Genomic DNA, 12,372 nt, shown 5'->3' with positions numbered 1-12,372 from the left:
CCCCCCCCTGTGCTCTGGGAACCCTCTGTTGGGATAATTCATTGCATACAAGCTTGATTAGGATTCTCCTGGAGATGAACTGGGAATACAAGGAAGTACCTTTTCAAGTTTTTATTATGTAATAAATGTAAAGTATTCAGTAACCTTGATTCCCGTCTCCGTTTAAACAAATGTAAAATGTAATTGTTTGGTTCTCATTGTAGAGCATGTTAAGGTCCCTGATGAGATAAGATTCCCTAATGCCTGCTGCGTGGGAATTGCATCACAGACATGTCTTAGCGTGTTTAATCCTACAGGAGGCTGGTTGTACGTTAGCCTTGGGACCCTCAGTGTTTCTGTAAATGGTGAAAAGGTAAGTTTTTGTACAATAACTTCTCATTTGCATTCGTCTGTAATGTCTATTTAGTTCAATCGCTGAAAAATCACTGTGACTGAAAATAGCCAGACTTATTGGCTCTTCCTGTGTTTGCAGGATTTTGCGGAGGGGTTCTGTGGCAGATTTGTGTATATTTGTTTGGAAATTTTAGGAGCTCTTGTTATTTAAGACCATGGAGGTCTCCGATTGCTTAGCTGAATAGATTTACTTTAACACACATACGTTCAATCTCCTCGATATATTTGCACCTACTACTGTTGTATTGTTAGATTTGCTGATTGAACCTTTATGTAATTAATATAGAATACCTAATCCTGAAATCAATGTCTGATGCATCTAAAAGAGATCAGTGAGCTACAGGCTATTAGCAGACTTACCTTACACTTTGAGACCGTAGCAACCTCTACAGAGGTTACAGATTGTCCTTTGAATCTGAAAGAGACACGTTGCAGGCGTTGTCAGCGTCCAGATGATGTCACGGAGAGTACTTAGGGGCCGACGCGCTGACATCTGAAAGAGACACGTTAGTGATAGATTCCTTACCTTAGAATATCCCCAGGCGTCAGACTGGATCCGTAAAAGTTTGCGTAGCAATACCCCTGCGCGCCGCCAGGCGTCATCCGCGGCTCCGTGTCCATCGTCGGCGTCGTTAGTGCCGGAATGACGTCGTCGGAGTACTTAGATGCCGCCCATGCGCGCTGACGTCAGTTCTTCTTTTTTCCGCGCCAGCTAGCGCAGATCCGGAGAACCTCTACCCCTTAGTCTTTTTTGACTAAACTTTTTGATCATTTCTCTACTCGAGTCTTCGACTCCGACGGTGTCGGTAGAGATGCCCGGGTTTAAAGCCTGTTCCAAGTGCGACCAATTGATGTCGGTTACCGACACCCATCTCCGGTGCCTCAAGTGTTTAGGCCTCGACCACGACGACCGCACCTGCTCCGACTGCCGGGCCCTGACGTCTAAATCTAGGCGGGAGCGGTCCCGCAAGCGACTGGAGCTCCAGCTGTCGGCCCCACGCCGCTCCAGGTCCCGGTCCCACAGGAGGTCGAGGGACCGGTCGCGGGGTCGATGCCCTCTCAGCTCCGGGAGTGGACATCGGTCGTCAGGATCCAAGTCCTCAGGTAAGAGGCATGAGAGGTCGGAGAGACATCATCGTTCCTCCGACCCACCCCGACGCTCGCGCGATGTGGCCGGGGGTTCGATTGACACCACCCACGCGGCTCCGGAGTCGTGGACGTCGCCGCCTGCCCCACACCTTCGGGTCCCTGGGCATGACGCGACGCCTGAGGAAATCGAGCGGTATCTCATGGCCATGAGGTCCCTTCCTCCTCAGCCGGGTTCCGTGGCGCCTCCGGGCCCAACGGCCCCGGCTGGAGGGCTTAGCGGGTCGGGTGCTTCGGCTCCGACTCCGCTGGGTGCTTCGGTCCCGCAGGCCCTCCCTGGATCCGCTTCCGGATCCGGGTCGTCGCCGGTCGACCTCACCGGCGCCGGCCCTGCGGGTGTCGCCCCCGGCGCCTGCTATGGACGCCGTTCCCAAACCTACCCTCAGTCCGGTTCCGGCGCCGGAGCGGCGCCCCTGGGCGCCGCTCTCGACTTCGTTTGGAGATTTCTATTTCCATGAACCGGCCCCATCTGTTGACCCTGAACTACAGGAGATGGGTGACGAGGGTGATTGGGAGGGGTCTGTGGACCCTCTGGCACAGGAGTGCCAGTGTCAACAGGACTGGACATATGAGCTTGGGGAGGCCAGTGGACTTGACACTTCGCCAGACACTGGATTTGTCTCCCCTCCCACCTTGGCTACGGAGGAGGGGGCTGCTTACAGTGTAGTGTTGACGCGGGCCTTAAACCTTGAGCTCCCCGTCGCGGCCGTGAGGACTAACCTCCTCACTTAGGTCCTTAAACCGCAGGCAAGCTCCAATGAGCCTCTGCTGCCGTTTAATGAGGCCTTGTGTGACGTTCTTGTGGGCACTTGGTCCAAGCCCGCCACAGGTCTGCCTGTGGATAGGAACGTGGCCAGACGCTACCACCCGGCCCCGGGCGACCCTTGCTTTTTGTCCACCCATCCCACCCCCGAGAGCCTGGTCATCCAGGCCTCCACTTCCCAGACCGCATTCCCGGCGGCTCCGCCCGATCGGGAAAACAAGAGGTATGAACAGTTCGGGAAGAAGTGTGAGAAGTTGGCCTGATATATGATGCTCACTAGTTCTAGTGATCACCTTGTATCAGTCCAAACAACCCTTATGGTGATTGGTTGTAAGTCAACCTTATAGACCAGCTATCCTAATGGTAGCATGGACAAAGCAGTCTTAGGCTAAACTCTTTTGGCATGTGAAGCCAGCTGTTTTACCACAATATAATCCCTTGAATACCAAGTGAAAGGACACCACACAGGTTGTTAAGAAAATAAACAGTATATTTATTAATAACAATACCTCTGAACTCTTTATGAGGTCAGAGGGCTAAGCACATGACAATCTCTTACGAAAAATACTACAAGTCGCACAAAATTACAATGGTGCCCTAGGGGCACGACAAACCATATACTAAGTAAGTGGAATGTGAAAGTCAATAAAGGAAATGGATCTGTCCAGAGGCTGTAGGATCGATGGGACCAAGCTATACTAACTTCAAGTAAGTAATAGGAGGCCCACGGAACGCGTGTGCAGAGTGTGAACTCACACGCGAGATGCGTAACAACGTCTATGGACAGTACAGTACAGTTCAAGAAAAAGGTGAGTACGGACAATCCTGACTAGGTAGGACTAAAACGACTGTGGAACTCGACACTAGGACAGTTAAACTACCCTTGAGCACCGAAATGCTCGTGTTACCTCACCCACGGGCCGCGGGTGCATAGGTGTCAAAGTGCGTCGGGTTCTCGCGTTGAAGTCTATGGAGCCTGAAAGAAAAGATGCTGCAGGCGACCAGGAGGAAGATGTCCGGTGCAATCCAAGGGTGGATTGTTAAAGAAGGAGACCTGAAAGCAGAGGGGACAATGTTCACAGTCACTAGCCAGTGACTGGAGTGGAACCAGGAAGGAACCAGATGTCGACGTCGCGATCAGGTGAAGAGTGAACGCTTGACTCTGCAGCCACGTGGACCAGGAGGTGTCTTAGACGACCAGGATGGAGGCACGAGGTGTCCCACGCAGGCTCTCGCTGCCGGCGGTGTCGGATCCGGGATTGGACTCAACAGGCCTTGGCAAAGGCAACCCACGCGGTGAGTGAAGAAAGCGTCTGGTGCGGACTAGGAGAGTCCGGGGTGCCCCTCTTTTGGAAGGGAGCAAGGGCCAGTCTGGAGCAACCAGACAGCAGTGAAAATTCAAAGGTTCGTCGTCTAGGAGGCCACTAGCCAGCCGGCAAGTGACCAGACAACGCGTTGAGCAGGAACCAAGCAGAAGGGCCCCACGCAGATCTCGTGGATGCTGGAGGGCTGATCTTTGGTGCAGGGGCTGCTCGGGGCTGGGGCTTCTCAGTCCCCAAAGCACTTGGTCGAGTTTACCTTGGGAGTCGTGCTGGAAGCGAAGTGCAGGTTCGTTCAAGGTGGCCGGTCCCATGTGTCTCGTCGCACCCACGGGTCTCAGCTTTGCTGCAGATGTAGGTAGAGGTCGGAGAGGTCTGGGAATCCGGGTCTCGTCGGGCTCTGAAGTCTGGATCCTCGATGGAAGACGACAAAGTGAAGCCGCTGGACGCTTGATGGTGCCTGCAGTTGCAGGGTGGACACTCCTTGCCCACAAGGGAGATTCTTCAGTCTTCTGTGGAGCAGAACGTCGAAGGTCAGAGTTTCTTCTTGTTGAATAGTTCAGGATAATCTAATTTGGAATGGGACCAGCTCCTACCTTTATTCTCCTAAAGGGGGCTGCACTACTGACTAGGTCCCTCCCTTGGGTGGGACCAGGAAGGGGGGTGGTTACACCCCCTATCCTTTGTCCGGTTTCCCGCCAGAGCTGGGGCAGGGATGCCCCAGCAACTGGTTTGAACCCGTGTATGCACAGGGCACCTTGTGTGCCCCAGGCATGTCTCATTCCTTTCAGGCCTCCCTACCTCAATACACAAAATCCTGTCTGGGGTGGTGCTAGCACCTCCCAAGGCAGGAAACCCTTTGTCCAAGCCATCCTCGCTGGAAGGACTCCCAGCAGCAGGAGGTCAGACTTGTGTCTGTGGTGGCAGCATCCATTTTGTGATGCTGAGGCTCGAGTTAACTTTAACCGGGGTTCACAGTTACATACATGTCGTGTCCCTCTAGAAGGGTGGAATGCTACCCCCGTCGCCAGATTTGGCGAGGGGGTAGTATTCCAATTCGTATGACACCTTACTCGACATGTTTTGATAATGTTATACCAAAGCTAGCATTTTACCGCGGGGTAGATAATGCACTTAAGAGCATATGGTATAGCGTTATCATGGAACAGCTATTAGGACTTGATTCCGCAAGCTGCAAACAGGCTCAGCTCATACCAGAGCACCATCTCACATAATTCCAAGCACTCTGCCTTCAGGATTGATAAGGCCTGCCATAGGAGTGACTGATAGGAATATATGTGTCCATTTTAGGGTTAGATATAGGTATACTATATCTACAGCAAAGGGTGATTACACCACCTTGCCCCAGCTGTCATGCAGCCAGTTGTGTCAGATTTAGATGGCCAGCCAGGGGTGGCATAATACATGCTTCAGCCCCTGGTAGGCCCTGGGTACACCTATGCCCTGGGTACAGGGACTGATAAGGTGGCCCAGTACCAATTGGTAAATGCACCTAAAGTACATGGTTGTCAATTTAGAGAGAGAACAGCTAGGCTGTGGGTCTGATTAGCAGGCCCACAGCCAGGGAAAGTCGTAAACCAGTGAAGCAAAAAGCAAAAATCTGGGGTGACCATAGGATTGCAGACCCCACTCTCCTACAAGAAGGTGTTCTCGTCCCTGAGTTTGGGCCTGCGGTCAGTCAATACCGCATGCCTCTTGGGCCGCTACACCCACACCCTGTGGGACACTGTCGCGGACGTGCTGCCACAATGTCCGGAGGAGGCCTGGGCAAAACTCACCCAAGCCCTTGCGGAGGGTCGAGATGCAGCGCGGTATTCCATCCGGTGTGGGCTGGATACCACGGACTCACTGGGCAGGGCGATGGCAACGATGGTGGCGGTTCGACTCCACGCCTGGTTGAGGTCCGCCAACTTTTCGGCCGATGTCCAGGCCACTCTTCTGGACATGCCGTTCGATGGCCGTTGCCTCTTTGGCGACAAGGCAGACCATGCGCTTGAGCGTTTTAAGGACTCCAGGGCTACGGCCAAGTCCTTAGGCCCTCCGGGCCCACGCCAGCAAACGGGTGCCTTTCGCGGCCACGGAAGGGGCGCCCCCACACGTGCTGCCAGCCACGCCCCGCAGAATGTTCAACAGCGCGGTGGTGGCCGTGGAAACCGAATCCACCGAATCGGCGGTTGTGGAAAACACAACTTCCCCCGCAGCACCTGCCTCAAAACCCTCCTAGTCCGTGCTTTCAGGCCCATGTGACGCCAGTGGGGGGCAGGGTTCGCCATCACCTCTTCCACTGGCGCACTGTCACGTCGGACAGGTGGGTGCTGCAAATTGTCCGAAGGGGCTACTCCCTCCCCTTTGAGGCGACCCCTCCAGCCATGCCACCGCAATTCCACTGCGTGTCGGTGGATCACTTGCAACTTCTGCAAGAGGAAGTCACGGCCCTCTTGGCCAAGGGGGCCATCGAGCGCGTTCCTGGGCCGGAAGTAGGGTGTGGTTGTTACTCCCACTACTTTCTGGTACCCACGAAGGGCAAAGGGGGCCTACGCCCTATCTTGGACCTATGGAACATCAACGGCTTCCTCCGAAAGGAGAAGTTCAAGATGCTGACTCTGGCTCAGATCTTAGCTGCCCTGGAGCCCGGAGACTGGAATGTAGCGTTGGACTTGCAGGACGCTTATTTTCACATCCCCGTCCTGCCGGCCCACTGGCGTTACCTGCGGTTCACGGTAGGCCACGAGCACTTTCAGTTTACCGTGCTCCCCTTCGGCCTTACCAGCGCCCCACGGGTGTTCACGAAAGTGATGGCGGTGGTCGCAGCCCATCTGCGCAGGTTAGGGGTGTCAGTCTTCCACTACCTCGACGACTGGTTGTTGAAGGCGGTCTCGCCCCAGACAGTCGTCAGCCACCTCCAGACTACGGCCGATCTCCTGCACCTGCTGGGGTTCTTCATCAACGTGCCGAAGTCACACCTGTGTCCCTCTCAGAAGCTCCTCTTCATCGGAGCGGTTCTGGACTCGGCGCAGTTTCGGGTTTATCCTCCCGAACAGCGGGTTCGGGATATTCAGGCTCTGATTCTGATCTTTCAGCCTTTATCCCGAGTCTCGGTCAGGTTGACGCTGCGGCTTCTGGGGCTGATGGCCTCCTGCATCCTTCTGGTGCATCACGCCCGGTGGCGGATGCGGGCTCTGCAGTGGGACCTGAAGTTTCAGTGGGCCCAGCATCAGGGCAACTTGTCCGACCATGTCTTGATCTCGGAGGGCACTGCAAGACAGTTGCAGTGGTGGCTCACGGGCCGCGATTGGGTCAGTGGCAGATCCCTCTCCCTACCCCACCCGCAGCACGTAGTTGTGACGGACGCGTCCCTCCTGGGCTGGGGGGGCCACATGGGAGAGGCGGAGATCAGAGGTCTCTGGTCTCCGGCGGAGTCCCAGCTCCACATCAACCTTCTGGAGCTGCGGGCGATCCGACTTGCACTGAAGGCATTCCTCCCCTCTGTCCGGGGGAGTGTAGTGCAGGTGTTCACGGACAACACCACCGCCATGTGGTACTGCAACAAACAGGGTGAGGTGGGCTTGTGGACCCTATGCCAGGAGGCTCTGCGCCTCAGGCAGTGGCTGGAACATCAGGGCGTGACCCTGGTGGTTCAACACCTGGCAGGTTCCCTGAATGCCAGGGCGGACAAACTCAGCCGTCGGTGCATGATGGATCACGAATGGCGTCTGAACTCGGGCGTGGCGCAAGGCCTCTTTCAGCAGTGGGGAGAGCCTTGGTTAGATCTATTCGCCACAGAAGAGAACGCGCAATGTCATCCGTTCTGTGCGTTGGAATATCCAAGGCGGCACTCTCTCTGAGACGCTTTTCGTCGCGAGTGGAGTTGCGGTCTTTTGTACGCCTTTCCGCCTATACCACTTCTGCCCACAGTGCTGAAGATCAGGCGTGACCGGGCCAAGGTTATCCTTGTGGCTCCGGACTGGGCACGAAGATATTGGTATCCAGCGCTACTCGGCATGTCTGTCGATCCCCCGATTCGTCTGCCTCTTCAGAAGGACCTTCTGTCGCAGCAACAGGGGACGGTCCAGCACCCGAACCTCTCCAGTCTCCACCTACCAGCTTGGAGATTGAGCGGCGACAGTTGAGGCCATTTGACTTGCCTCCTGAAGTCTGTAATGTCATTCTGGCAGCCAGGCGTCCCTCCACAAAGTCGGTATACGCCTGCAGGTGGAGCAGATTTGTGGCATGGTGCACAGCAAAGGCTGTGGATCCACTCTCTGCCCCCCTTTCTGAGGTTCTCCTCTTCCTTCTTTCTCTTGCCCAGCAGGGCTCTGCTCTGGACACTCTCAAGGGCTACCTTTCTGCCCTTTCCGCCTTCTTAAGGCTACCTGATCAACCATCTTTGTTCAAGTCCCCCATTGTAAATAGGTTTTTGAAGGGCATCACACACATGTTCCCTCCTATTCCATTCGTGATGCCCCAGTGGGACTTGAACCTTGTACTTACTTACCTGATGTGCGCTCCCTTTGAGCCACTTCATAACTGTCCTCTCCGCCTTCTTACTTTGGAGACTGCTTTCCTGGTCGCCATCACCTCTGCCAGGAGAGTGAGTGAGCTCCAGGCTCTTTCTTCCAAACCTCCTTCCTTTCTGTCCATCCGGACAAGGTTGTGTTGCGGACAAGACACACTTTCCTGCCCAATCTAGTCACAGCCTTCCACATCGGGCAGTCCATCACCTTGCCCACCTTCTTTCCGCCTCCACATCCCTCGAAAGAGGAAGAGAGGCTCCACCGTCTGGACCCAAAACGTGCGCTCTCATTCTTTCTGGATCGCACACGCCAGTTCCGGGTGGATGACCAACTCTTTGTTGGTTACGCGGGTGCTAAGAATGGACGGGCGGTGCTCAAACGGACCATCTCTCGGTGGATCGTGTTGTGCATCCAGGCATGCTACTCCTTGGCTAAAAAGGAACCTCCTGTTGGGCTGAGGGCCCATTCCACTCGGGCCACGGCAACTACTACTGCCCTGGGCCGGGGAGTCCCCTTGCAGGACATTTGTCAGGCAGCTACGTGGGCCTCGCTGCACACGTTTGCAAGACACTACTGCCTGGACAGCCAAGTCCGGAGGGATGGCTTCTTTGGCCGTTCCATCCTCCAGGACTTTCTGGTGTGATTATTGGTTCGCAGACCCACCACCCTGGATCGTATTGATGGGGTATCTATTCTAAGGTAAGGAATCTATCACTAAAGTGTGTTTTAGAGAAACAAGTTACTACTTGTGTAACAATATATCTGTAAGAGACATTAGTTAGTGATAGATTCCTTACCGACCCACCCATCCTCCCCGTTCTGCGAACCAATATGTAGGGTTAAGGTCACCCCCTTTCAGGGCCCTAGTTTCATGGCACCAGTGTTGGTTTTTATCATGGCTCTGCGTTTCTGGCACGTAAAAGCTGTGTATAAGAACTGACGTCAGCACGCGGAGGCGGCGTCTAAGTACTCCGACGACGTCATCACGGCGCCCACGCGCCGACGACGGACGCAGTGCCGCGGACCACGCCTACCGACGCGCATGGGTACTGCTACGCAAAACAAAATCCGGATCCAGTCTGACGCCTGGGGATATTCTAAGGTAAGGAATCTATCACTAACTAATGTCTCTTACAGCTATATTGTTACACAAGTAGTAACTGTTGCATTTATACACTAGGACCTGAAGAAATGCAATGGATCAGTATTGACCGCTACGCATTAAACATGTCGACCACTTCACATGAGATGAGCTGAGCTCCACTGGACCGTAGAGCCAGAGAGCAGCCACTCACTTTGTTTTTAAGAAGGTGGATTACCAGCCTAATAAAGAGTTTATGTGGACTATCCAACCTTTTTTAACATCACCCACTTGCACCACATCTACACTGATTTTTATGGCCCTCACACCCACGCATCATACGGTAGGAACAAAAGATCTCCGCTAAAGAGCCCCTTTTAGTATTGCGGCACCGACCCGACCAGGAGCAAGTCCATATGATAAAGCATGACATCCAACTTGCTGGGTGTGTGAGGACGTTAGTTCCGACAAGGAGGCCTTCCCTCCTTTTACCCTTTTTCTCGTTGTCCGCCTTTGAGAACAGCATACCTTTCTTGTTTAGTACAATATTCTTGAAGTCTGCATTCTATTCTTGGATCGTCACCTCCCTCTGGAGCGCCCTTGGGCTACACAGGAGTGCATGAGGTCGTTCTTGTGACCCTGCGGGCAGGTTCTCCCTTGGCTTCAGGTTGGACTCCTGTGAGTGACACCTTAGCGATGCCGGTGCGCAGCCCGTCTGTGTTCCCACCTTTGGCTCTTGCTTCTGGTCTGTCGACCCTGATGTTGGCGTCACTCTTGTCTGCCGCCTACCCTAGTGGTGCCGTTGATGCCGATTGACGCTCCTACCGATTTTCATTCTGAGGACCATGGTTGTGGAAGTGCTACAGATGGTGTGGTGTTTCCTCCTCCTATTTTGGGGATGGTTCTACCCCCAATGCAGTCGAACTGGTTACTTGACTTGGGTCACGTCAGTGGCTTGGAATCTTTTCCACCCTCCTGTCTCCTCCTGGTTTGGATACAGATGCGAGTTCTGCTCTGGCTGCCATGCTCAGTCGAGTTTCGGTTGTACTGGATTTACAACTTCCTTCTGTGGAATTGTCTACAGACCCTTTAACTGGTTCTCCATCCTGACCAGTCCTGCGCACTCTGAACACTTGTTGTTTCCTCGCCCGCTTCTCCCACGCCTTGTGGGACTCAGTGGAACACATATTGTCCTCCCCATCACTATTGTTCCTCTGATACATAATGGGCAACTAGCTGCCACTCTTAGCATCAGCTGTGGGATGGATACCACGTATTCTGTTGGTTGGGCTATGGCCTCTTCTATAGCTATATGTTGGCGTGCATGGTTGCATACTTCCAGGTTTTCAGAGGCTGTGCAAGCTGCTTTGATTCACATGCCTTTTGATAGCACCTCCCTTTTTGGTGCGCATGGGGACTCATGTCCGCCTTCATAGGTGTTCTTTCTGCTTCTGCTTTTGCTTTTCTTCTCAATTATGACAGGTTTTGTTTTCAGCCATGTGGAAAATATCTTGTTTTGTGGTCGCGTTGGAGTCTGTGCTTAAAGCTTCTTCTGCTGCTTGACATTTGTACTGCAGTCTAGCGTCTCAATGCTTTTTTGCATAAATCCCAAGCCTGGGCTGACGCGCAGTGGACAGGCAGGTCTCTGAGCAGCTTACTTTGATGTTGTTGCCTTTAGCCACCTTACTGTTTTTAAATTTTGTAGTATTATCCTGCCTGTGTTGCTTTGCTTTCATGCGCCGTGTGTGAAACCCTGATTGCCTCGATCCCCAACGCATTATCATACTGCAAATTTCTGCTTTAAAGCCTTTTTTGTGGAATCTTTGCACACTTACTTCCCAATTTGTGGACCTCTGCCTGAGCTCCTTGGTCTGACACATCTTTGCCTTTTGAGTGGAGGGAGCTTAGTGTAGATTGATTTATTGTTGTGAGGAGGCTACACTGCGATGGCTGCCCCTTATTAGACGGCAGCCATCTTTTGGCTAACTGCTTTTTTGCATAAATATCAAGCCTGGCTCTGCGGCGCTCCGCTGGTGTGTCCAAGGCAAGCCCATCTGCCCCCATCCATGCCAGAAGATCGCCAGGACACCTGTATCTTCACTCCTAGCAGGTACTCCTAAACACTATAACATCAGTAATCTTATACAACTTATACCCGACTGTAGGAAGGTAGATCCCTGACTATGGTTGCCCCCAACTTTTTGCCTGGTGTTTTGCTGGTTTTCTGACTTAGTTGACCTGGGGCCCTGCTATTCAGGACCCCAGGCCCACTGCTCTCTCTGTTAAAACGGATTCCATGTACCCTAGGTACATATCCAATTGGCACTGGGCCCTCTCAAGTCCCTGTACCCAGGGCTGAGGTGCACCCAGAAGTCTCCCAGGGGCTGCATCATGTATTATGCCACCCCTGGGCTGACTAACTAAATCAGACACAACTGGCTGCTTGACAGCTGGGGCAGAGTGGTGTACTCACCCTCTGCTGTAGATATAGTATTCCTATATCTAAACCTAAATGGACACACAGATCTCCTATCAGTCACTCCTATTGCAGGCCTTAACAATCCTGAAGGCAGAGTGCTTGGAATCGTGTGAGATGGTGCTCTGGCATGAGCTGAGCCTGTCTGCGGCTTTCGGGATCTATCCCTTAGCCGTTTCCATGATATCGCATACCATATACTCTTAAGTGCATTATAATCCTCGCGGTTATATGCCAACTCTGGTATCGCTTTATCAAAACATGTCGAGTAAGGTGTCATACGAATTGGAATACTAACCCCTCGCCAATTCTGGCGACGGGGTTAGCATTCCACCCTTCTAGAGGGACACGACATGTATGTAGCCTGTAACCCCGGTTAAAGTCAAACAGAGCCTTAGCTCCACAAAATGGATGCTGCCACCGAGACACAAGTCTGCCCTCCTGCTGCTGGGAGTCCTCCCAGCCCAGGAGGCAAGGACAAAGGGTTTCCTGCCAGGGGCGGTGCCAGCACCGTCCCAGACAGGATTTTGTGTATTCTAGGTAGGCAGGGCTTTAGAGGAAGGTGACTGCAAGTGGCACCCCGGTGCTCACTGCGCATAGGCCGGCTGGAACCAGTTCCAGGGGCACTCCAGCCCCTGACCTGGGGAAAGCCCGCCAAA

The 12,372-nt window shown here is 53.5% G+C and overlaps 1 protein-coding gene across 2 annotated transcripts in view; it reads left to right on the top strand.

Moving 5' to 3' along the window:
• Positions 1-12,372, top strand: part of CEP192 (centrosomal protein 192) — a 2,224,848-nt gene that overhangs the window by 714,594 nt on the left and 1,497,882 nt on the right. For both annotated transcript variants that reach the window (XM_078687485.1, XM_078687486.1), the window contains exon 21: positions 204-352. In XM_078687485.1, the coding sequence (XP_078543611.1) occupies positions 204-352 (149 nt within the window). The remainder of the gene's footprint in view (positions 1-203; positions 353-12,372) is intronic.

This window comes from Lissotriton helveticus, chromosome 4_1, assembly GCF_964261635.1.
Source record: "Lissotriton helveticus chromosome 4_1, aLisHel1.1, whole genome shotgun sequence".
Taxonomy (NCBI): Eukaryota; Metazoa; Chordata; class Amphibia; order Caudata; family Salamandridae; genus Lissotriton; species Lissotriton helveticus.
This window is presented reverse-complemented; position numbering and strand designations above follow the sequence as displayed.